Here is a 27,316-nt window from a genome sequence, read left to right as displayed (position 1 = left end):
AGCTTAATTTGGGCCAGCCAATTGGGCACACTAGACAAAAGCAACGTCGTGATGGTGATAACACTTTGAGACCGCTCTGCATCCTTCAAAAATGCTGCGGCTAATCCAACAGTTGCGAAGACGGATCAGCGATCTGATCACACCAATCATACGATCTGTGATTCTGTTGTGGACAGGCTTCTGCACCAGGAGCCCCATCAGACGATCAGCTCCTGTGGAGGGGGTCAGACCACTCGTTCCATCTTACTTAAGCAGAACTCCTTGGTTTCCAGGACAAGTCAGCAATTGCTCCTCCAGTTCAGACTCCAGGTGATGTACAGGTCACCTCTAGGAAGCTGGCTGTCAAACACCAGGCCTGGTTGCAAAGTAGTCCTCTGGATGGTTGGCAGAGCTCCCACTTCTCGGCTGAAGAGAACGTGGACAGAAACTTCCACTTTCCCACTGAGTTAGCAGACCGAGCATGTGGATTCTTTGCCTGTCTTTGCAAAACTGGTTTGGGTTGGTTCCCCATTCATGTGTCCTTGTCATGTGTACTTTTCAGGCTGTCTTCCAGGCTAAGCCTACAGCTTGAGTGATGCTTTTCACAGTAGGGCTGTCTCCAGTTTGTAGTACCGACAACTAGGCATAAAGAAGTGTGAGCAGTCAGCAGCTCTACTATCAACAGCCACATCTGATAGTGATGAGGAGAGCCAGGGCTGCTCTCCTTCACAAGGGCCCTTTATACCCTGATACAGATACTGCAGCCCTGCCCTCCAACTCTGTGGTCATAAAATGGGAGTCTCAGGAAGACTAATCGAATTTCTAAGATAAAGGCGGGCTCCTCTTTCGCCCCTTCAGTGTCTGGGGTGTCTCACTACAATCTTGGAAATGTCAGCAACGCACCTGCTGTCTAGGAAAGGAAACTCACCTTTATTTTGGGCACAGATACAGGCCAGGGACTACAAAAATGGAACCCATAGGCATGTACCACTCTGTTTCACTCAGGCCCTCATGCACTGCGTACCAACTTCACTGGCATACAGGCATATGTTCAGGTGCACGGGATCTCAGCACTAGGATTCCACGATCACTATTAGCCGAAGAACTTTGGGTGAATAGGACAGTAGACAGTAGGCTCTCATTCACCTGACACAAGTAAATGGACTCTGTCAGACTATAATTTAAAAAAAAAAAACAGTATGCTGCCACCTGCATGCTACATGAGTGAAACTTGTGACTGGGATAGTAGTCCTGCTGTCTCTACGAGGGTTCGCTTGGTAAATCCCACCTGGTCCAGGATAAGGTCAGAACCCATCATAAATCAAGGGTAGGCCTAAGCTTCACACAAGCATGAATTAGTGTACAGCTGGGGCTAAACTCCAAAAAGCAGGTTTACAGATACTCACAGTTCGGGGAGACAGGGGAAAGGAGGGCACAACAGTATACCATGCAACAGCCCTAAATACCTTCTTTAGCTGCTCACTGCAACTCTTTCAAGTTCTTAAGTATTTCTTAAATTCCTTTTTTGCTTGTTCTCTACTTTATTTTGTGTCTACTTATCACCAGTTTAAAGATATCCATAAGGCCCTTTTCAATTAGCCTTCAGTGTCAGCAACGGAATTTGCTTGTAAAGGATTCACTGCTGTTTTTGAAGTTTTCTCTTTGCTATTCAAATGTCTTAAGATAAAGAATGCCTTTTGTATTACAGGGGACAGGGGATTCAGTAATCTATTCCAGTGCTTGAGTACACATTATTTTTTATAACCTTTTTGTGAGCACCAAGTTCAATGTAACTGCATCTGTACAAAGAATACAAAATATTATTTTCTTATCAGTAATCGTTGGCTGGTCTGAAATTTTCGTCTGACAATGCCCACCCTTTTCTCTAAATCAATAGTCTGAGACCAGCCTATCACCAGTAGGATAAGGGAAGAGGCTTGATTTCTCCTTATGGTTCAAATTGTCTTGAATGCCAGACATAACTGATTTTCCAATCAACAGGTAAAAAAAAAAAGGGCAATGGAATTTTAGTCACTGCTGGCTGCACTCACATAGCTAGAGAGGGGCAAGTTAAATCTGAGACATCAGAAAAGGAGGCATTGAACACATGTAATCATATGAAAGCTTGTTATGGATAGAGATGCTGCTCAGCAAAAGAATATATGTGGTTTTTGAAAAAGGTTTGGTGGAAAGTTAGAAAACTGTTACCTTACAAGTTTAAAATACAAAGTGTGGGGGGATGCCACTGTCCCTAGTTAAAATAGACCCTTTTATACGCCATTCACAGCCAACCCTACCCCTTCGCACATTGTCTGGACAGTGTTACCTGCAGTGTGCGCTCCCTGTCCAGCCCCATCTCCACCATGGCCAGCAGCACTTGCTCATTTAAGGGCTCCATGCGCCGCTCCATCTTGAGATGTTGACCCTCAGCAATGAGCTGCTCGTGCAGAGAAGGGAGACAAAGGTTACCCTCAGCCACAAAATATCACTGGTCATTAAAGCACTGCTGCATCTAAAGTAAGACACCTTGCATACACCCAGGGACACCCACCCAGAAACCAGACTCCGACTGCATCATAAATGATCATACACTATAAATAGCAACCTCATCCCGCACATCATAGCCAAAAACTGCACCAGAGGACATATTTAATGGCATGCTTACCCTTTCGAATTCCGGATCAGGATCCCCAAGCTTCATCCACTTGTGTTTGCAAATCTGCTCCATGGATAGTCGCTTCGTTGGCTCTAGGACCAGCATGTGCCGAATCAGGTGCTCACATTCTGCAAAATAACAGGAGTTCTCAGATACTGTTCACTGCAAATGACAACAGACTCAACCGTGACAGAAAGGAGACCATGGACATTCTTCAGGGCTTCCATTTGATCTTAAAGTCCGTCAGAGAAACAAAACTACTATCAATGAAAGGGGCTAAGAAACAGAAGAGAGGACAAATTCATTACATGGCATAATTAGAAGTCATTACGATTTTGCTTCTGAGTTTAGGGACCATAAGTTAGTTTCTGCTAAAAAAGAATGTAGATTGGTATGCCAGGCTCCGGCTTTCACTCTATTGATAGCTAGTGCTGGAAACTGGAAGATTGATTGAAAAAGTTTAAAACAATTCTGTAGCTGCCAGAAGACTGAATGTCTGTAACCAGAGCCCAGTGAGATTGGCAGGAAGTAAAATGTATTTACCTGAGGTAGCAAACCTTCATAAATGGTGTCTTCATTAAAATCACCCATACTGAATATTTCTGCCGATAGAAGATCCCACAATAGCTGATGAATGAAGAGGAGACATTTTTCCAACCCAAGCAAATACAACGCCAATTTAAAGAAAACATGTTCTTATTGGTTTTTCTCTTTTAATTGAATTGCATGAAATAAATACTAAAAATTGTGAAAAATTAAAGGTATGTTTAAACCAAATGGAGCAGTACAGATAACTAGACGAACTCCACTGTACGGTTTAAAAAGAGTAAAATGAAAGGAGACTTTTTGTTTCTGCATCTTGCCTTAACAGAGGAAAATACACCAGTTACTTATCTGTAGTTATGGTTTTTCGGCTTAACATTGTTCTAGATTCACTGGCTGTGCACTATTCCACCTTCTAGCGGTAGGGTTTGGAACATTTTCTAGTATATATTTTTTTCTTGGGTGTCGACTTGGGTTGGAGCCTTGGGACACTGACCAGAAGCCTACCACCTGCCCCGCATGTGACTTTAATATTTTATTCCTTTTTCTTTTTTGAAGTACTTGCTCTATCACCGGCGAGATGGGATGGCCACATGTGAATCTAGAAGAATATCAAACTGCGAAACCATGCTTACTGGTATCTTTTGCAGGGAGAAATCTCTTCCAGAGTCACATCCTGTGCACTGATTATGTAGTTGTATTGTTTTCCAATGGAGGAGAGTTTTATAAGGGAGTAGTACCATATGACTGTTTCAAAATGGTCTGATCTGCTAAAGTGTCACTTTTGCTCAAATGTCGACAGAATAATGAATGTTAATCAAATGTTCTACTCTCCATGTTGCGGCATCACAAATATCTTTTCAGCGACACATGGCCAAGAACAGGTACTGTAGCCCTGTTTTTAGGACCCAGCCACTACATCCAGAGTGAAAGACTGGGATTGTTTAATGGAGGGCAAGTGACATTTAACTGAATAACTTCATGAGAGTTTTGTTAAGTTCAGCAGAGGAATTACAGGCTTAATGCACTCATTCTTGATGTTTTATATAGAATTCTTAGAGCTTACTGTAATAAGGCATGTACCTCTCATGCTTGTAAGGTTTTAGCATCAAAACAGTAAGAGGAAGCGAATAACAAGGAGAGAAATGGACATCAGGGCATAAGATATAAGTTGGAAACCACGCAGTACCTAAAGAGTTTAGGACTTTGTTTGAATGGGTAACGAAAATGTGGGATATTGTGAAGAAAAGTGTAGGTAAGCATTTGGATTCCGTCACACGATTTTCATGGAAGTTGAACTGACTGAAGGTACTTATCACGATGGTCCCACACTGGTCTTGTGGATGATATGATCTTTATTGCCCTCTGCAATGGTATCACATGTATAGATGTGACTGAAACAAGGACACCGTGTAGGAACAGATGGTTTATAAGCTTGTTTCCAATTACAGAATATATTCTTGTTTGCTAAGGTGAGCAGAAGGCCGAAAAGTTGTTTGTCAGTACCGCTGAGTAGGATGCTTTTTAAGTTGTTTCGGTGCTCATGCACCCTATAGGAGTGTCAATGGTGGTTATAAGTAAATACAAAATTAGTTTAATGTCTCACAAACTTCTATCCAAAAGAACTTTGCAAGTACATAGGGATTGGTAGTTAACCAGCCTCACGCATATTTTCGGGGGTCCAGAGGCTCTAAAGAAAATCCTGAGTTTTGCTTGAGGATCAAAAATTGTGATTAGAATTCTGATAACCATATCCTGTTTTCTTAGTTTAAAAAAAAATAAGACAGTATAGGCCACAATTCCTATGGGAGCAGCCACATATTTGGGTCATGTTTTTTGTTTTTGATTTAGGTTTAGTGTCAGATAGAATGTGGCAACGTAATTTTGTAAGCGGATTACATAGTGTCTGAAAGTCAGTAAATGATTTGATGTTGTCCAGTTGGTCATTCAGGTGGTGTCTTTTTGTAATAGGGGACACTGTTTTAAAGAAACTGTACAACTTGGATTATGCATTCTGAATGAAGTCGGGAAAAATCGCTTGAGGCCTCAATTCTCTAATAGATGTGAGGTCATTAACATTCCTAAATGAACCAGGAGATGGGTTTTACTTTCTACTTTAATGTTTTTATTGTGCTATAGCGATATGAGTTTTTAGACTTAGTTATTTGTTTCAGTAAAATTACAAATCTTGTTTTGATGGCAACTGTATCTAGTAATATGGTAGATTTTGCTGTGATGGTGGATTGGGGTATTAAGGACAAGGGAAAGTAAGGGAGTGATAGTTACTCTTTAGCAGATACCCATTGGCGGTATTGTTTTTGTATGGGATTGAATGTGAAAAACAACATATGGCTTGTATCAAAATTAGGTCTTGACAAACTTTAAATTACCAGTCGTGAATTGCGTAATTTGGGGAATTTCATGTTATTCTAAGTGAAATTACTGATGTAGGAAATTTTCCTTCTCTGCATGACCACCCTGGGTTTTTCGCTTTTTGGAGGACCCTATATTTTGCTGTCTGTAGAACTCCGTGCACTTTAGCCCTGCTAACCAAACATGAAGCGCCTGTGCTCCACCTTTCAACATGGAAACATTAAGACACTCCTACTTGGCATAATTAACTTACCTAGTTGCTAGTATATGGTACAAAAGTGCACCCAAGGCCTGTAAGTTAAATGTCACAAGTGGACTGTAGCACCCATTGTGCCATTCACTACAGTGACAGTGTAAACAGACTTAGCCTCTTTAGCCTGAAAGTACAAATTTAAAATACCAATTCGACTTGTCAAAATTACCCAATCTGATAGACCTAAAACCTCCTTTTGAATTTTTATGTCAACCCTAAATAGGCCTTATTGCCCATAAAGCAGGGTGCATGGTATTTAAAAGAAATACATGTAAAGGTTTAATGTTACACGCCCCTACAGGGAAAAAGCCCTAAAAACTATTTCCACCATAGCAAGGCTAGCTGTTCCATAAGAAAACAATAGGATACAATATTAAACACTATTATTGTATCTCAGCAATGGTACTAGTGAGAATAATAATTAAACAACTATTACATTAGCTATTAAAAATGCAATTCAATATTGAAGTCAGCCTTTTACTAAATGTTAAGGAAAGGTAACTTTCAGAAAGTCCCCTTTTTCCCCGACTGAAATTCTTGGTAATCTGCATTTGCTCTCCCATTTCTTCTAGGCAGCAATAAGCATTTGAATAGGTGTAATATGCTTCCAAAAGCAAACAGGCTGACCTGAATGGGCAGTGATGACCCCGCCGAACCTGACAGAATATGCAGCGTGAGACCGCAAGCATCCTTTTTAGCATTAAGATGTTAAATCTTGCTTAAATGTCACATCCTGCTAGAAAGGTCTGCTTGGGTTTTTCATATTGTTACAACAAACAAATGATGGACGGAATGCTGACAATGCAGACATTCTCCCCCAGTCAAGAGATCTGGGTTAAATCCATCGTTCTTTTGCCCACTACGCCACCCCAGTTCAGACATGGCCATATGCAAATCAGTCTTGACCCTGTGCCTCATGGGAACAGTCCAGCCCGAACTGCCAAGCCATGTCTTCCCTGGACCGGAATCAAGCATCCTAGGACCGGTTTCTGGCTATCAGCCGTCATCAGCCAGGATAGCTTGACTCCAGTGGCGTAGTGAGCACGGGTCCCACGTCTGGGAATACCCATCCCACTTAGGGCGAAAAGCGTTACAACAAACAAATGATGGACGGAATGCTGACAATGCAGACATTCTCCCCCAGTCAAGAGATCTGGGTTAAATCCATCGTTCTTTTGCCCACTACGCCACCCCAGTTCAGACATGGCCATATGCAAATCAGTCTTGACCCTGTGCCTCATGGGAACAGTCCAGCCCGAACTGCCAAACCATGTCTTCCCTGGACCGGAATCAAGCATCCTAGGACCGGTTTCTGGCTATCAGCCGTCATCAGCCAGGATAGCTTGACTCCAGTGGCGTAGTGAGCACGGGTCCCACGTCTGGGAATACCCATCCCACTTAGGGCGAAAAGCGTTACAACAAACAAATGATGGACGGAATGCTGACAATGCAGACATTCTCCCCCAGTCAAGAGATCTGGTTTAAATCCATCGTTCTTTTGCCCACTACGCCACCCCAGTTCAGACATGGCCATATGCAAATCAGTCTTGACCCTGTGCCTCATGGGAACAGTCCAGCCCGAACTGCCAAGCCATGTCTTCCCTGGACCGGAATCAAGCATCCTAGGACCGGTTTCTGGCTATCAGCCGTCATCAGCCAGGATAGCTTGACTCCAGTGGCGTAGTGAGCACGGGTCCCACGTCTGGGAATACCCATCCCACTTAGGGCGAAAAGCGTTACAACAAACAAATGATGGACGGAATGCTGACAATGCAGACATTCTCCCCCAGTCAAGAGATCTGGTCCAGGGAAGACATGGCTTGGCAGTTCGGGCTGGACTGTTCCCATGAGGCACAGGGTCAAGACTGATTTGCATATGGCCATGTTTAAACTGGGGTGGTGTAGTGGGCAAAAGAACGATGGATTTAACCCAGATCTGACTGGGGGAGAATGTATGCATTGTCAGCATTCCGTCCATCATTTGTTTGTTGTAATGGGTTTTTCATATAACACTTGGGGTGCACTTCAAAGAGGCTTCCCAAGTCGCAGACAAAAGTTACCTGACACCTGGGCATGGCCCTTCATTTGTCCCCTCAGCCTGTCAGGTTCCAATCAGAGTGGGCCTCTTTATGACATTACAGTATCAAAGTCTGTTTGACAGGTCGGTGGGGTTTACATACAACACTTGGAGCGCAATTCAAATGAGGGAAACAGAATGCCAAAACAATTATTGCGTATTCACTGCATGGTTGCTGAAAACCTTACTTTTTTATTTTTATTTTTTACCCGACTTCAGTCTCAGACTTGGTTGTGGCTATGGGACCAGCTTCAAATTGGATTTTAGTGTTAGATGGAGGAAGACACTTGGATACACACCCACAAACACACATATACCATCACCTTGAAAATGCCCAAAGCGGGTAGAGATAGCCATGGGAACTTTTACACCATTGGTTAGGGCAGGCCTAGGGGTCATTCTCATCAATGAGCCTGTATCAGGCATAAGTGCGGTATCTCAAGGCATCCACTTCAGGACACTCCTGGACCTGTGAAGGATCAGAAGAGCACTGAACCTGTTGTCTGCTACCTGAGAAGACCCCTGGAAGACTGGGGTTCTTCCAACTCTCTCTTGTAAGTATATCCTGCAATTACCAGCTGGCCGGTGGCAACAGGACCTAAACTGGACCCAGCTGTTGGCTTCTGCCTGACACCTAATGAGTCCCTAAGTGCTTCCCCATAGGTCCTGGGGGCTTTATATGTCTACTCCTTTGGTGGAATGGGACTTGAATGACTAAGTCAGATGTTAAATTCCTTTGCCCAGAACAAACCATGCTCCATCGCAGTCAGCATTGAATTGTGCCTAGTTACCATTGGCATTTTGTGCTTCTTGGTGCTATTTGTACTTAAAACTTTCAAAATGTATATCCCCACTTCCTCTAATTGGACTTTGTCGTTTTTCTGTTTATTAAATTGTAATTTGTTTTTCCAATTAGTTTGGGGACTATAATTGTTTTGAATTTCAACATCATAGTTGTTTTAGCACTGCATAAATACTTTACACAGTGCATCTAAGTTGAGCAGGTCTGCTCTGTGCCATAGCTACCTGGGGTTAGGTTCAGGTTTATTTAGTGATTTTAGTGGTTCACAAGGATTGCGACTTTTAGTTGAGGTGGGATTTACCCATCTCAGCAAAGAACCCAATTTCTAATACCTGAAATTACACCATTTACCCTACATATGTACCATACGAAGTAAACATTTACAGTGAACCCACAGGAACAACAGAATGTGTGTGACTGTTTGTGTGCTTTTGTGTTTTTGCACTTTTCTTTTTAGCACAAAATGATACCTCACATTACAAATTGATGCAATGATGCATTTCATGCCAAACTACAGTGCAAAATCCTAGGTTTGTGTTTGCCGTAATTACATGCAATTTTGCTCAATGACCCAAAATCTATTTACACACATTTCGTATACTCTAACTCAAAATAAACATTTTTAATAAGGAATGACATTTGGTAACTGTATTCCTCAATTTGATTTGTCTTACTGTAGTTTAATTCTGCTTATTACAGTTTGTTTATTGTCCCGTACAAATTCTGAGATATTGTTTTCTAGAGGTAAAGAAATAAATTGAAGAGATAACATTTGCAACAGACAGTTGAAGATTGGTGATAATTGTTTTACTTGGTTTTCTTTCTCATTCACAATTCTGGTTTCCTTTAAGTTACTAAGGATAGACCTAAATATTTAAGATGGTTGTTTCACCATTTCAGACCAGAATTTACTGCTTTTGGGGAGTGCAATGTACATGAAGTGGTAGAACCCCTTATTTTTGTTTAACAGTTGGAAAAGATAGCCTATTTGTGGATCTTGTTTAGCATTGATGGGATGAAATGGTTTACTTTTGATATTAAAAGGAGTTGTCTGCATATACAAAAAATTTGTGTTCCATGTTTCCAATTTTTATGGCTTTTGATTTTACTATTTGTTCTAAAGGATCCAATGAGAGGTTTATGTGTGAGAGTAAATAAAAGCTGGAATGAGGGCAGCCTTTTCTAATGCCATTGTTTAAATTAAAGAAACAAAGTGTTTCCATTGATTCTAAATGCTGCTCTTGGCTCTGGTACAGAACTATTGTTGCTTTATCATATTTTGGTTCGAACTTGAATTTGAACAGCATGGCACAGAGAAAACTCCAGGGTAAATGCCTTCTCAGAGTCAAAGGAGATGGCTACCGCTGAGGTGTTATTTTCGTCTTCAACTGTATGTTGTAGTAATCTAGAATTGTCTCCTGCATTTATTGCCTTCCAATTATCCTGATTGTAAGTATGAGTTGACAACAACTTTTGTGAGCCAGTTTGGTAAAATCTTCACTCAGATTTTGTCATCCAAATTCAATAAGTAGATTGAGCTTTTTTTGCAGGTCATATGTGATCTTTCACAACACTGAAACAACCTGGGTCTGGGGCTGAGTAAAGAAAGTACACAAATTAGCCAAGGTAAACCCCATTACACAAGTGACAACTCTATAAGAGAGCCTCTCCTCAAACAGGACCCATCAATCACTTAAGGTGGTTAATTGTTATTATCATCTGGGTCTGTATGCTCCAACCTGCTGGACCAGTTCATAGAACAGTGATCCGGTCACTAGCATGGAAGAAGCAACAAAGGAGGATAGTCACCTGATCCCTCACGGGTATTGTCTGGGATGAAATCCTACCCAAAGAGCAAAACGGGAGATCCTAAAATCAGCAGTAAAAATTATAATAGAGTGAATTTAAAAATGGCTAAGGATGCTCAAAAATTCTTTAATGGTAGAGGACCCTTGTCAAGATTAAGAAGCAAAATGGCAATATGGCATAAATAGTTTTGTCATTATGCTATTGTCCATAGCATTATCGGTCAACATGTTTCTGCCCACAAAAGATCAAATAGTATCAGGGCTTTCGTCAGGACCTAGATTACTGCTGTGGTTAAATGTGAAAACGTGTCAACAAAATATTCAAAAAGGAGTGTGTGAATAAACTAATCCTACCGCACCGGTCAGGTCAGGAACAATCAAAACCGGATACCTGTGGAAAAAAGTAAAAAGATACAATGGCCCATTGTGTACAAACATAGTCAGGGGTCATTAATCCTAAATGACCTTAAATCACGCATATATTAATGCTGAATGGCATTCAATGTGGTAAATTGAATTGCACTTACCCATATCAAGTGGGCGCTGCCCTCACCTCAACCTGGTCTCAACTCAGGGAAAGGGGCCCCGCTCTAAACATAAAAACAGTAGGAGAGAAAACAGGTAGCAACTGGTAATACCTGAAAAAACTCTCCTCTTGAAGGCATGGTGTAAAACATGAGATGCACCCAAGCAGCGCAATGGATGGCAAAGGTGGTCAATCAAAAAGTTAGCAGAATAATAATAGGAAGTAGAAGGACCCGGACTGAGGTGCCTTATGAAGACGGTTAGGTGTTCAATACCGTACTAACTGTTAAGGTGCTACTAAACAAGTGGAGGACCCACATAGAAAAGTATCCCAAAGAGACAAGCCTCTTCACAGGTTTTACAGGTCCCTAAAAGTAAAAAGTCAGACCAGACTTTAGGTAGTATAAGTAGGAAAAAGACTAAAAGTGATCTCTCTGCGCTATCAAATGCTCAAGACCAACGAGAAACTCAAGCAAATCAACCCGAGTGACAAAACACAACCAAAGCACCCAGTACGTACGCAACAAAGTTTACAGAGCTACACAGTCCAAACTCACCTGTCCGTCGGTACCCCGGGGCGGTCTATGAATCAAGACCGGAGGTATCTGCGGACGAGCCAACACTGTCTATTTATCCCTCTCTATCCGAATTCGATACAGGTGCGATGGGCCGGATTAGGTGTCCACAAAACTGCCTGTTCTCTGAAGACCGCGCATGCGCAGTGAAAGGAACGCTAGCCTGCAGTCCCCGACCCGCGATGCGCATGTGCGGTATCTGTAACCTACTCTATACTGTGCCCTGCCCACCCGCACTCGTAGTGTGGAAGGAATGTTGCTATACGTGATCTGATAGCAAACGAGTCAGTGGATCACATCAGAGTATATTTGAAATGGTGCTTGGAACATCGTATCCCGCTGTATGTAAATAACCACAGTCCTTCACTTGGGGCAGGGTCTTGTATGCTCAAAACAAATTAAGAGTGCTCAAGGTCGAATACAAATACTAATGGGCGTTACAAACAGTCTCAATAAGGTGAGTGTGACTAAATAACAAGCTCCCAATAGTATCATCTGTCTGACATGCAGGTCAGTCCATATCGCTCGCACTCGTAGTGTGGATGGAATGTTGCTATGCGTGATCAAATGGCAAACGAGTCAGTGGATCACAGCAGAGTATATTAGAAATGGTGCTTGGAACGCCGTATCCTTCTGTATGTAAATACCCAGAGTCCTTCACTTGGGGCAGTGTCTTATATGATCAAAACAAACCAAGAGTGTTCAAGGTCTAATACAAACACTAATGGGTGTTACAAACAGTCTAAGTAAGGTGAGTGTGACTAAATCACAGACTCCCAATAGTATCATCTGTCTGACATGCAGGTCAGTCCATATCCTTAATACTCATAATAAGGAAATATTATAGCAACAGCCAAGGAATCTCATCATTCAGACCCTCAGTATCTGAGTGCAGTCTGTGCACCCACCTCTGCTCTCTGAGTAAAAGGAACTTCTGGATGTCAGTAATGTGAGGTGGAATGCGTGGTTGTTCAAGGATGACCCACTGCAGCTCGTTCTCCTTGTGGCCCACCGATAAAAAGTGGTTAGTGAGCTTGGTCGCACTTTTCCTGCACCGAATGGTACTCTTGTGCTCCGATATTCTCACTTTGACCTTACGTGATGTCATGCCCACATAGTTCTTGTTACAGGGGCATTTAATTAGGTAGATCACCCTTTCACTGTTGCAGTTCGTGTGTGCTTTGAGGGACCAAGGTCTACTTGTCCCAATATCTACCTCGGTAGTATGTCGAGTTTGAGAACATACTGAACAGGTCCCACATGGGAAATGACCCACAACTGGCGGTAATCCCCATAATGTAGTTGGTTCTGGGTTCCTCATTAATTTAGGGCGGGTATGTACCAGTTGATCTTTCAAATTCGAACCCCTTTTAAAGGCAAAGAGGGGAGGAGGTAGAGAGCTACCCTCTATTTTGAGCACCCTCCAGTTCTTTAAAATGCTCTTCTTGAGTGCATTGGAGTAATTACAAAACGTGTTGACACAAGTAATCCTTTTGTTATCTTCGATAGGGCCCTGTGTTCTCTTCTCGAGCAGAGCCTCTCTATGGTTGTTCCTAGCTCTTTTCATTGATGTCTTAATGATCTTTTTAGGATACTGCCTCTCCTGTAGTTGTGTGGACAGAAAGGAAGCATGTTCATTGTATTTGGACATTTCAGAGCAATTCCGCCGAATGCAAAGAAATTGTCCAAATGGGAGGTTCTCCCTCAGAGCTCTAGGATGGTGACTCTGGAAATGCAGGAGGGAGTTCCGTGCCATAGGTTTCCTATAGAGTTCAGTGCTGAGAGTGTCATTGTTTGGGCTGATCCGTAGATCCAAAAAGGATATGCTTTCTCTTGAAAAATCACAGGTGAATTTCAGGAACCTGTTCATGTTATTCAACCAAGTGTGAAAATCTCTGATTGTCTCGATCGAGCCCCTCCAGATGACAAAAATATCATCAATATAACGTTTCCAGGTCAAAATATGACCTAGAAACGGATTTGTATCAGAGAGGATCTCGGTCTGTTCGATCTGGTGGACGTACAGATTCGCTAAGGATGGTGCGAAAATGCTCCCCATGGAAGTCCCAGAGACTTGTAAAAAGAGATCCTCCTCAAACTTAAAGAAGTTCTCTTTCATGGCTATAGTTGCACATGTCATGATGAAGTCCACTGGAGTTGGGCTCTGCAGGGAGACACCTTCAAGGAGCATTCTTATAGTAGTTAATGTCTCATCCTGTGGAATACATGTATACAATGACTCCACGTCAAAACTCACCAAAAAATCTTGGGTGACATCAAATGGCATCCCGTCCAGGATGCGTAGAAAAGTCAGATTACGGGCTTTCTTCAAAGATAAACCATTAGAAGACAACCAAGAAGATGGGTCCAATACTGGTCTACGCCCTAAATCGACTTTTACTCCTCCTGTTCATATGGTCCCTCCGGAAGTACTAACTTTTGAGAGGGCTGTCCTCAGAGATGCTGAAACCATTTTTCAAAATGTAAACCGCTCTTTTTCCAACTTATCCAAAAGCGAACGTTTTGCCCTCCGGTCGTTAGCAGATGACAGATCCATCGTCATTAAGTCTGCTGACAAAGGGGGTGCAACAGTCATTATGGATGCGGATGCATACCAATCAGAATGTAGGAGACAACTGAACAACACGAGTTTCTATCGCCGCATTAAGCTGGATCCTACCAAGAGACTTCTCGTGACCATAAAAAACCTGACAGATGAGGCCCTAGAACAAGGCTGGATCACTGCTCATGAGGCCCAGTTCCTCTATACAGCATACCCTATTATCCCCTACTTTTATGTATTACCCAAAATACATAAAGGGGTTTTTCCTCCACCTGGTAGACCCATAATTTCGGGGATAGGGTCTGTCCTTGAACCCCTATCTACCTTTGTAGATTTTTTCTTGAAACCGCTTGTAAGAACCATGCCCTCTTTTGTTGAAGACACGAAAGACTTGCTACGCATCCTGGACGGGATGCCATTTGATGTCACCCAAGATTTTTTGGTGAGTTTTGACGTGGAGTCATTGTATACATGTATTCCACAGGATGAGACATTAACTACTATAAGAATGCTCCTTGAAGGTGTCTCCCTGCAGAGCCCAACTCCAGTGGACTTCATCATGACATGTGCAACTATAGCCATGAAAGAGAACTTCTTTAAGTTTGAGGAGGATCTCTTTTTACAAGTCTCTGGGACTTCCATGGGGAGCATTTTCGCACCATCCTTAGCGAATCTGTACGTCCACCAGATCGAACAGACCGAGATCCTCTCTGATACAAATCCGTTTCTAGGTCATATTTTGACCTGGAAACGTTATATTGATGATATTTTTGTCATCTGGAGGGGCTCGATCGAGACAATCAGAGATTTTCACACTTGGTTGAATAACATGAACAGGTTCCTGAAATTCACCTGTGATTTTTCAAGAGAAAGCATATCCTTTTTGGATCTACGGATCAGCCCAAACAATGACACTCTCAGCACTGAACTCTATAGGAAACCTATGGCACGGAACTCCCTCCTGCATTTCCAGAGTCACCATCCTAGAGCTCTGAGGGAGAACCTCCCATTTGGACAATTTCTTCGCATTCGGCGGAATTGCTCTGAAATGTCCAAATACAATGAACATGCTTCCTTTCTGTCCACACAACTACAGGAGAGGCAGTATCCTAAAAAGATCATTAAGACATCAATGAAAAGAGCTAGGAACAACCATAGAGAGGCTCTGCTCGAGAAGAGAACACAGGGCCCTATCGAAGATAACAAAAGGATTACTTGTGTCAACACGTTTTGTAATTACTCCAATGCACTCAAGAAGAGCATTTTAAAGAACTGGAGGGTGCTCAAAATAGAGGGTAGCTCTCTACCTCCTCCCCTCTTTGCCTTTAAAAGGGGTTCGAATTTGAAAGATCAACTGGTACATACCCGCCCTAAATTAATGAGGAACCCAGAACCAACTACATTATGGGGATTACCGCCAGTTGTGGGTCATTTCCCATGTGGGACCTGTTCAGTATGTTCTCAAACTCGACATACTACCGAGGTAGATATTGGGACAAGTAGACCTTGGTCCCTCAAAGCACACACGAACTGCAACAGTGAAAGGGTGATCTACCTAATTAAATGCCCCTGTAACAAGAACTATGTGGGCATGACATCACGTAAGGTCAAAGTGAGAATATCGGAGCACAAGAGTACCATTCGGTGCAGGAAAAGTGCGACCAAGCTCACTAACCACTTTTTATCGGTGGGCCACAAGGAGAACGAGCTGCAGTGGGTCATCCTTGAACAACCACGCATTCCACCTCACATTACTAACATCCAGAAGTTCCTTTTACTCAGAGAGCAGAGGTGGGTGCACAGACTGCACTCAGATACTGAGGGTCTGAATGATGAGATTCCTTGGCTGTTGCTATAATATTTCCTTATTATGAGTATTAAGGATATGGACTGACCTGCATGTCAGACAGATGATACTATTGGGAGTCTGTGATTTAGTCACACTCACCTTACTTAGACTGTTTGTAACACCCATTAGTGTTTGTATTAGACCTTGAACACTCTTGGTTTGTTTTGATCATATAAGACACTGCCCCAAGTGAAGGACTCTGGGTATTTACATACAGAAGGATACGGCGTTCCAAGCACCATTTCTAATATACTCTGCTGTGATCCACTGACTCGTTTGCCATTTGATCACGCATAGCAACATTCCATCCACACTACGAGTGCGAGCGATATGGACTGACCTGCATGTCAGACAGATGATACTATTGGGAGCTTGTTATTTAGTCACACTCACCTTATTGAGACTGTTTGTAACGCCCATTAGTATTTGTATTCGACCTTGAGCACTCTTAATTTGTTTTGAGCATACAAGACCCTGCCCCAAGTGAAGGACTGTGGTTATTTACATACAGCGGGATACGATGTTCCAAGCACCATTTCAAATATACTCTGATGTGATCCACTGACTCGTTTGCTATCAGATCACGTATAGCAACATTCCTTCCACACTACGAGTGCGGGTGGGCAGGGCACAGTATAGAGTAGGTTACAGATACCGCACATGCGCATCGCGGGTCGGGGACTGCAGGCTAGCGTTCCTTTCACTGCGCATGCGCGGTCTTCAGAGAACAGGCAGTTTTGTGGACACCTAATCCGGCCCATCGCACCTGTGTCGAATTCGGATAGAGAGGGATAAATAGACAGTGTTGGCTCGTCCGCAGATACCTCCGGTCTTGATTCATAGACCGCCCCGGGGTACCGACGGACAGGTGAGTTTGGACTGTGTAGCTCTGTAAACTTTGTTGCGTACGTACTGGGTGCTTTGGTTGTGTTTTGTCACTCGGGTTGATTTGCTTGAGTTTCTCGTTGGTCTTGAGCATTTGATAGCGCAGAGAGATCACTTTTAGTCTTTTTCCTACTTATACTACCTAAAGTCTGGTCTGACTTTTTACTTTTAGGGACCTGTAAAACCTGTGAAGAGGCTTGTCTCTTTGGGATACTTTTCTATGTGGGTCCTCCACTTGTTTAGTAGCACCTTAACAGTTAGTACGGTATTGAACACCTAACCGTCTTCATAAGGCACCTCAGTCCGGGTCCTTCTACTTCCTATTATTATTCTGCTAACTTTTTGATTGACCACCTTTGCCATCCATTGCGCTGCTTGGGTGCATCTCATGTTTTACACCATGCCTTCAAGAGGAGAGTTTTTTCAGGTATTACCAGTTGCTACCTGTTTTCTCTCCTACTGTTTTTATGTTTAGAGCGGGGCCCCTTTCCCTGAGTTGAGACCAGGTTGAGGTGAGGGCAGCGCCCACTTGATATGGGTAAGTGCAATTCAATTTACCACATTGAATGCCATTCAGCATTAATATATGCGTGATTTAAGGTCATTTAGGATTAATGACCCCTGACTATGTTTGTACACAATGGGCCATTGTATCTTTTTACTTTTTTCCACAGGTATCCGGTTTTGATTGTTCCTGACCTGACCGGTGCGGTAGGATTAGTTTATTCACACACTCCTTTTTGAATATTTTGTTGACACGTTTTCACATTTAACCACAGCAGTAATCTAGGTCCTGACGAAAGCCCTGATACTATTTGATCTTTTGTGGGCAGAAACATGTTGACCGATAATGCTATGGACAATAGCATAATGACAAAACTATTTATGCCATATTGCCATTTTGCTTCTTAATCTTGACAAGGGTCCTCTACCATTAAAGAATTTTTGAGCATCCTTAGCCATTTTTAAATTCACTCTATTATATTTTTTACTGCTGATTTTAGGATCTCCCGTTTTGCTCTTTGGGTAGGATTTCATCCCAGACAATACCCGTGAGGGATCAGGTGACTATCCTCCTTTGTTGCTTCTTCCATGCTAGTGACCGGATCACTGTTCTATGAACTGGTCCAGCAGGTTGGAGCATACAGACCTAGATGATAATAACAATTAACCACCTTAAGTGATTGATGGGTCCTGTTTGAGGAGAGGCTCTCTTATAGAGTTGTCACTTGTGTAATGGGGTTTACCTTGGCTAATTTGTGTACTTTCTTTACTCAGCCCCAGACCCAGGTTGTTTCAGTGTTGTGATTATTGTTCTTTAGGGGAATTACAACCTGCTGGTCTACAATTTTGTACTAAAATTTTCCCTTAGACCTCCACCAACATTAATTTGTGTTATTACATATGTGATCTTTGCCTACTAGAGACAGGACTAAATGGTTGCCTCTTTGAGCATCCTACTGCAATTTTATTGTGGAAATTAAGAAAAACATATAGGTGTTTTGGCGGTAGAATTGTAGATGTGTTATATATTCTGGCTGAGAGGACACCAACTGTTTCTGATGATGTATTATTTGGGAGGTTGGTACTAGCTCTCAGTGCTTCTTGTAGTGTCAAGTCTGGGTCGAGGTCTCTGCAAGATATGTCCTCTACAATAGGTAGAGAGATTTTTGTAAGTATGTCATGATACCCTTTTTGATACCCTTTTTGTAGTGCCTGATTGTTCTGTATATAAGTCTTGCTAAACAGCTTTCATAATTTCTGCTATGTTAGTGTAATTGGATATTAGTTTCCCAGATTCTGATCACAATACAGTTATATTCAATCTAGTTTGCTTGTACTTCAGGCAATTAGCCAACAGTTTGCTCGTCTTACTACTTCTATTTAACTTTTGACCAATAATGGGATTTAGTGCCCTCTTGCTAAGAAGTTTGTTTTAATAATATTTTAGACTTTTAATGGAATTGACAGTAGCCAGAGGTTTGTTTTTTCATTGTTCTCACTCTCTGTTTAATCTTGTTTTATAGGTAATTGATCTCTTCCATCAACTTGCTCATTTTGATCTGTGCTTATGAATAAAAGTTTACTTTTAACAGTTATTTTTATTGTGACTCAAAGTAGTCTTACATTGTGACATTCTGGTTCCTTTAGCATGAAGAACTGCATTACTTATTATTCAATGGTTATTAAATTATCATCTATGTCCAGGATATCAAAATGTAGGTCTCAGATGTCATTTTTCTTCCATGAAGTGTGCAGATCTATAGTTGATTTGACACAATTGTGATCAGATAAGCGGTTCGTTTGGCGACATCGTTTAGATGATTTTTTTCTGTTAATGTGTGGTCAATTCTGGACTAAGTACGGCATGGGATTGTGAACTTGCCATGGATCAAATGGTTGCATAAAGACTGTATAATTGTAGGGTGCATTGGGATATGAGTTTTTATGGTAGGACTTGGCACAGGTGATCTAATACTGGATACAAGGATAAATAAAGGTCGCACCTGATAAGGCACCAGGTAATATTACCCCTAGTTTAGATTGTATTGATGAAGGTGTATATAGCTAAAGCCGCGGTCAGTGCTCTCTATGAGGCTGAAATATGAGGCACCTCGAACTTGACTAGACTTGGAGTAGCACAGAACAAATTCTTGAGAGCAATTACCCCTAGTTTAGATTGTATTGATGGAGGTGTATATAGCTAAAGCCGCGGGCAGTGCTCTCTATGAGGCTGAAATATGGGGGACCTCGAACTTGACTAGACTTGGAGTAGCACAGAACAAATTCTTGAGAGCGCTAATTAACCTCCTTAATAACACCCCGTTAATACCATTAAGACGAGATATGGGCCTCAATTCAATAATACACATGGCCCAACTGAAGTTGCGACTCTACTGGAGAAGGTTGAAGTACTCTGGAGGATTATCATGGAGCCCTGGAGGAGGTGGTATCATTTGATAGAAATCAAGTGGCTATCTTATGTCCAAAAGTTGATGATACAAATCGGTCCAGGGGAGCAGTGGTCCTCCTCGACATACCTATCCAGGGCCACACTTAAGGAAGCATACTGGATACATGTCCATCACAGGGAATTCCAGAATGTGACCGAGGGGTCACTCACGTCCATCTTTTTAGATTTCAAACTTAACTTTTAATGTGTCTTTCCTCGATTTTAATAATCCACTAGATGTAAAGACCCTCTTTCTCAAATTCCGCTATGGCACTCTACTGCTAATGTCCCTATTCGCAAAATGGAACCATCCGAACTTAAAAAGTACTGTATGTCATATTTGCCAACAGTCAGAGGAATCACTAGTGTACTTTATTTTTTTTCTGTCCAGGTTATTACTGCTCTAGAAAAACATGGATCATCCCCTTGTGTAAGCAACTTGGCTGCTGCCAACTTGTGGTTGCCATATGTCCTCCCCCGTACAGAATCCTAGCAGATAATTGTCTGTGCGGTATCCAAGTACCGCCACTGGAGCTGGTCTATCAGACGTAAGGCGCTGGAATGAATAACAAGGCTGGTAGACCTATCTTGCCCCCCTCTCTATCCCAGCTTGAAATATGTTGCCCACTGGTTGTGTTTTCTAACTGATGTATCCCTCTTGTCCTAATTCTAAGTTGATAAGTTTTAAAGGGTATATCCTGATAATGTGATTAATTATACTCTAAAGGAATTTTTCTTATTGAAATTTTTTTATTACATGTTTACCATTTTTTTGTATTTTTTATTCCATATATGTACTGTATTTGTCTATGTACTTTTATGGGAAAATAGCCCGAATAAATTATTTGATGATTTTCAGGATTTTGGGTCGTCATCTGTAGGACAATATACGTTCATGATCAATACAGTTTTGTTGTTTTTAGTAAGGCAGCCAAGACCCATATCCCCTCTATAGCGGCTTTACGTCAGAATGTTTTTAAGTTACTTTTTAGGTATAGTAATGGCTAAGCTATTTATTTTATGTTGCGAATTTGAAGATATTACCTCTTCAATTGAGTAAGAGGGTAGATTGGAAGCTTCATTAAGTTTAATTTGGTCTCCTGTAGGAGAGTGATATCTGACTTTAGTCTTTTAATGTAGTTTAGTATTTTCCTTTTTTAATTGGGTGGTTAAAGCCCTATGTATTTAATAAAGCTACCTGTAAGTTATCCGCAGTGATTAGGATGGTATATACAGTAACTGCACAATAGTTCCTGTTTGATGTGTAAATGAGGTTTACTCTGTCGCAAAATCCTGGAAAAGGTAAGAAAGTGATAGAGATTAAATAAGGAGGAATGCAAAGCGCAACCTCAAGTCAAACAAACCTTTAAACAATATTGTGTCCCACCATTTCCCTGCAATTGTCTAAGAATTCTATGAGAAACACACAACCTACGATGTGCTCCTCCTCCCACTCTCCAACAACTATGAAGCTTACTGTATTATTGTCATACAATGTATTGATATTTTAGTAGCATACTCTATTCTTAAATATGTACAACTTTTGTTTTTTAACTATTATGCTATTCTGTAATTACTATTAACTGCCTAATGTCCTGCTAGACCTTGTATGTATCTTCGGTGCTGAAATTGTATGACCGCTTCATTTCACAATGCCAATTTCAATCCTTTCAAGTCATACTGGCCTAATGGCTCAATGAGTTTAATGCTTGTCACAAGTATCTATTGTGATGAGCAAATAGAGTTTGAATGCTGGCATGGCAATCTCTGCCTTCCAACCTTCCAAATTTGTTAAACTCTAAGTCATTAAATTAGGAAATAGTAACGCCTATTATTTGCTACACTTCAAAAGACCAAATATATGGTATTTAAGGCAATAAGAAAAATAAGTTGACTTTTATAAACAAATTATTTTATGAGGCTTCCAAGAGGGCTCTACATTCACTCCTCTACTTCCTAAATTCTACCTACTTCCTCTTACTGACCTTATGAACTATTTCAACCTCACATTCTACAACTGTACTGGTGGTAAAATTACCTTAAAAATTAAATAACCGTCCGAAATCATGACCTCAGGACTTGACGAATGTCTAATGGCTTGGGAAATATGGATGCTAGAGACTCATCTCAAACTAAACTCCTCGAAAGCAGAAATAGTCACTTCTAGGACGTGACAAAATTATAACCCTGCATCAGTGTGGTCAGTGGACTGGTACAACGACTGCAGTGGAAAACCTTGATGTGATAATATCTAGATCCCCAAGCCAAAAAGTGGTCAGGCACTTGCTCAATTCTAGGCCTCTCAACATAGGATAAGAAGCATAACTGGCCCTAGCAGTCTCTTGCCTAGAATACGAACATGGGCTCTACATTGGACCCTATAGAAAATGAATAAGCAGGCTACATAGAATCTAAAATGTGACTGCCTAACAAGCCCATAACCCAAACTACAGACCTATCCCTCTGCTCCCCTTCCAACCCAAGTAATTGAGCAGGCCATCAACGCCCAACTCTCACAGTTAATCAAAACAAACTACATCCTGGCCCTCTACCACTCGTGCTTCAGAAGCAATTACAGCACCGAGACCGTGCTCCTTGCCGCTACAGAAGACATCTGCACCCTCCTCTACTAAGGCGAAACTGCAGTACTCATTCTTCTGGACCTCTCAGCAGCCTTCGACACCGTATCATATAACATCCTCTGCACAAGACTCCACGACAGAGACCTAAAATGGATACGCTTCTTTCTCACCAATCAAACACAGAGTCAGACTTCCCCATCTCTACTCAGAACTTACAGTGATCAGCTGTGGGGTGCCCCTGGGATCCTCCCGGAGTTCCACCCCCTTCACCATCTACACAGCCCCGCTTGCAGCCATCATAACTCAACATTGTCTCCGACGCAGATGACACCCAGCTGATTCTCTCCCTCACAGACGAACCAACAGTCGCCACGTGGATGAAGGACAGCTGCCTTAAGCTCAACTTAGACAAGACCAAAGTCCTCATCCTGGGCTCCAACCTCTCCGCTTGGAACGACTCTGGTGGCCCGCAGCACTCAGAACCCCCCTCCCCCTAACCCATGGACCACGCATGTAACCTCAGCATCATCCTAGACTCCTCGCTCACTATGAACCGCCCAATCAAAGCAGTCTCGTCCTCCTGCTTCCACAGGCTACGTCTGCTTCAGAAGATTTTTAAGTGGATTGCCACAGAGTCCAGGAAATGGTTACCCCCGCACTCGTCAGCAGCAGACTGGACTACAGCAACGCACTCTACGCCAGTACCACCAAAAAGCTCCTAAAGAAACTACAGAACATCCAGTCCGCCAGACTCATCCTGAATATCCTCCGTCGCAGCCACATCACCGGTCACCTGATAGACCTCAACTGGCTCCCAATCAGCAAAATAATTACTTTCAAGCTTCTCATGCATGCCCACAAACCTATCCACAACGCCGGACTCACATACCTCAACCGCTGCCTCTTCTTCCACACACCCACCAGACATCTCCGCTCCGCCCAACTGGCTTGGCCACAATCCCATGGATCCGCAAGACCACGGCTGGAGGAAGATCCTACTCCCATCTCACAACAAAGACCTGGAACTCCCTGACTCTACATCTCAAGCAACCAGTCTCTGCTTCAATTCAGGAAGGACTTCAAGACCTGGCTCTTCGACTGAACCACTGATCCACCCTGCCCAGAACCTTGAGAGCCTAACAGGTCAGTAGTTGCGCTTTAAAAGAACCTTGATTGATTGATTAAAAGCACAGAATGTTTACAGTCCCATTGATCAGTGCAAAGACCATGCTCTGAGACAGCCCGTCTGTATTTTCTCGTTTAGAAGAGCAAACCATTTTGAGACGGTGTTAGGTTTGTTATAATACAGTATGAAATGTTCATATCCACGGTACACTTAAGTGGGCGGGGGAGGTCTAAATCATCGAACAGTATCAAAGTATTCTTTGACCCCACTGCCTCTGAGCAATACTGAGGCTTTGACGGAGGTAGTGCAAAAATTATTTTTAAGCATGCGTGTTTTATGGGTGTAGGCCACTGAGAGAGACCCAGCTAGATAGATCACGGGCATTATGGAAGGTAATATGGGATTTTAATTCAGCCTCGCAGTTGATGAGTGCTAAACACAGATGGTTTATTGCACTTAAGGACAATTCTATAAATTCAACACCCGTATCATGGAGGTTTGCCCATGGTGATAACGTTAGTGATTGTGTCCGTATACTATGGTCCTGGTCGATTCTTGAGCATTTCTGATGTAATCTGCTGCTTACCTAAATAAGTGTATATGTGAGGAAGGAATTCTTAACTCTCTTGTGGCCCGACCCTACTGGTGAGTACCCTTTATGAAGCACAGTTGTTAAAAGGCAGTTTATAAATGCTGAACTGCTTGAGACTTGCTCATTCATCCTGCGATTTTGGAAATAGGATAAGCTGCCATTTTTTCAAGTGTCTGAACAAACTAAGGGAGGTTTATCAGCTTGAAAGCGTGTATGTTCAGGCACAGGAGAACTTCAAGAGGTTGTGGAGAAAATGATAACACTTGATCAAAGACATGTAGCAGGTGAGGTTCAAGATATGCGAGTGGGGCGTGCAACACGATTTAGGGATCAAGGACTATTAGTACAGGTGTAAGAAGGGTTGTGGGTGGAAAACTGGAAGGGAAAAGGGGGGGGGGTAATTTTTACGAACTTTTAGTAATTTTAACTATTATTTTGAACTTTTGTGCGGAATGAAATAAAAATAAATTAAAAATAAATAAAAATAACACCCAGCTTTCCCATTTAAAATGACTCAAATTATGATTTCAGCCAGTGGGTGTTACTTTTTGTTCAGATTTCCAATGTGTCTGCATTACAAAAATTAAATCGTTGGAGGACGTCAGTTTTTTATGTAAAAACCTCGTGCAAAATTGTAGCTGACTAATTGTTTTACCTACAGATCGCAAGCTGAAGTCTGTACTGCCAATAACAGCCTCTGTGTGGCACTGCAGCACCAGTGTACACGTTGTGTAGCAGCCTACGCTCGATGGCGCAAAGCCCAGAAGTGAGAGTCACAGGTTAAGACTCGGGGGCTCCGGAAGGAAATGCAGTGCCTAGGCAGCTACCGTAAGAAAATGCAAGGTCGTGGCAGAGAGAGGAATGCGCTAGAGGCGGGACTTGTCAATTCAAAGAGGACGGGCTGCAAGACCACTACTGCCCTGAGATAAATATGGGAAGAGTGGCAAAGGCTGGGAGACGAGAGCGATTGATAATGCTAAGGCAGGGAAGGGGGGGGGGGGGGGGGGGGGGAATCAGGAGTGAGTGAATCCAGCAGGAAGGGATACCAGGAAGGGTGGTGCAGTAGTGCGAGCTGCACTAGCCTCCCTTCATGACTAAGGTTCAAAACATCAATTTCCTAATCCACCTCTCTGGGTCGGCTGTCCAATTCACTTCTGGCTTCTTAGTCTCACTACTTCTGGCACTGGTGTGAGATTTCACTGTAGGTAGTGGACCTGGAAAATCCCTGTTGCTGACCTACATCATGAAGGATCTCAAGACCTGGCTCTTCGACTGAACCCCAGCGCTCGGACGGTCCAGCACCCCCATCCCCCTCCAAGCGCCTTGAGACCCTCACAAGTGAGTAGCCGTGGTTTAGAAACCCTGAATTAATGATCGAGCGGTGTTGGACTTTGAAATATTGATCCCATCTAAGCTGTGGTGTTAGTCCGCCTTAAAGCCAGGTGGTGGATCAGCAAAAAGGCTGAAACTTGTTTGAACATTACAAAATGAGGCAATATTCTGCTTTTCACAGGTCAGGATAGGTTTGAGGACAGTCTGGCTCATGAACAAATATCAATCAAAAACCTTCAAGCAACTTGCACAGAACAACCCTGATGACAATCAGTGTTACTGTATGCAGGCTTAAAAAGCTCTGCTCCAAGATCAGGCAACAAAGAGCTGCCGAAACATCATCCTCCGACCACAATGTACGGTCCAGGTCATTCTCCAGCACTTGGGTGTGGGTCAACTGTTGGGAGTATTTAGCGGTTGGGTTATGAACCAGGTCAACTGAAGGAAACACTACAGAAAATATTTTTGATCCGGGGCATACAGTGAAGGAAGATCCAAACCAATCATAGCTTCCAGATTCCAGACATCTGGAGCCGCTGCTGACGTGGGCTTGACAGCAGAAAGATGGAGTGAAAACTCTGGCTCCACTATGGCTGCTCCTGATATGACATTGTTAAGTAAGTCAGATGGTTCCCAACAGGGAGTGCACATGAAAGGAGCACTGCACAGGAATGTTAGTCCCCATGAATGCCTAACCCTTCTCCATCTATGTACTAACAAAAGAAAAAGCCGGCGAGCATGTCCACAATCTCCGATGTCATGCAATGAAGTCACGAAAAAAATCCACTAATGGCCACAGTCACGAACATTGAAACAATGTGTATCATGTAATTATCTCCGAACTCATGACCAAGCCTATGAACCAGATTATCAGACCTGAGCTTGCTCAAGAACAATCTTCTGAAAACCTACAAAGAGAACGGGAATCACATGGCCTCATTAATCAGCCTGAAGAACAAGTTACTTACCTTCGGTAACGATGTATCTGTAAGAAACATTAGTTAGTTAGATTCCTCACCTTAGAATATCCCCAGGCGTCAGACTGGATCCGGAAGATTTTTCGTCAGCAATACCCCTTGCGCGTCGCTAGGCGTCGTCTGCGGCTCCGCGTCCGTCGTCGCGCGCTGACGTCAGTTCTTGTACATAGCCTTCCGCGCCAGGAACGCAGAGCCATGCAAAGACCGACACTGGTGCCAAAAATAAAATCTAGGGGCCTGAAAGGACAACCTTAACCCTAGAAGTCAGTTCGCAGAACGGGGAGGATGGGTGGGTCGGTGAGGAATCTAACTAACTAATGTTTCTTACAGATACATCGTTACCGAAGGTAAGTAACTTGTTCATCTGAAAGAAACACGTTAGTTAGATTCCTCACCTTAGAATAGATACCCAAGCAATACCATCCCCGGTGGTGGGTCTGCGAACCAAGATCACACCAGAAAGTCCTGGAGGACAGAACGGCCAAAGAAGCCATCCCTCCGGACTTGGCTGTCAAGGCAATAATGCCTGGCAAACGTGTGTAGCGAAGCCCACGTCGCCGCCTGACAGATGTCCTGCAAAGGGACTCCCCGTCCCAAGGCAGTAGTAGCCGCCGTGGCCCGAGTAGAATGGGCGCGCAGCCCAACAGGAGGGTCCTTTTTAGCCAAGGAATAGCAAATCTTTATACACAAAACGACCCACCGAGAGATGGTCCGTTTGTGCACAGCTTTCCCCTTCTTAGCGCCCACGTACCCAACAAAAAGCTGGTCGTCCACCCGGAACTGTTTTGTGCGGTCCAGATAAAAGGAGAGCGCACGTTTTGGGTCCAGACGGTGGAGCCTCTCTTCCTCTTTGGAAGGATGCGGAG

At 42.8% G+C, this 27,316-nt stretch overlaps 1 protein-coding gene across 3 annotated transcripts in view; it reads right to left on the bottom strand.

The window, feature by feature from the left end:
- The window catches only part of SIK3 (SIK family kinase 3), a 632,054-nt gene that overhangs the window by 183,907 nt on the left and 420,831 nt on the right, over nt 1-27,316 (bottom strand). For all 3 annotated transcript variants that reach the window (XM_085645705.1, XM_085645704.1, XM_085645703.1), the window contains exons 7-8: nt 2,645-2,763; nt 2,306-2,416 (exon numbers count right to left, since the gene is read on the bottom strand). In XM_085645705.1, the coding sequence (XP_085501831.1) occupies nt 2,306-2,416; nt 2,645-2,763 (230 nt within the window). The remainder of the gene's footprint in view (nt 1-2,305; nt 2,417-2,644; nt 2,764-27,316) is intronic.

This window comes from Triturus cristatus, chromosome 3_1 (genome assembly GCF_964204655.1).
Source record: "Triturus cristatus chromosome 3_1, aTriCri1.1, whole genome shotgun sequence".
In the NCBI taxonomy this organism is placed as follows: Eukaryota; Metazoa; Chordata; class Amphibia; order Caudata; family Salamandridae; genus Triturus; species Triturus cristatus.
Note: the sequence above shows the minus strand (reverse complement) of the source record. Positions and strands in the feature narration are given on the sequence as shown.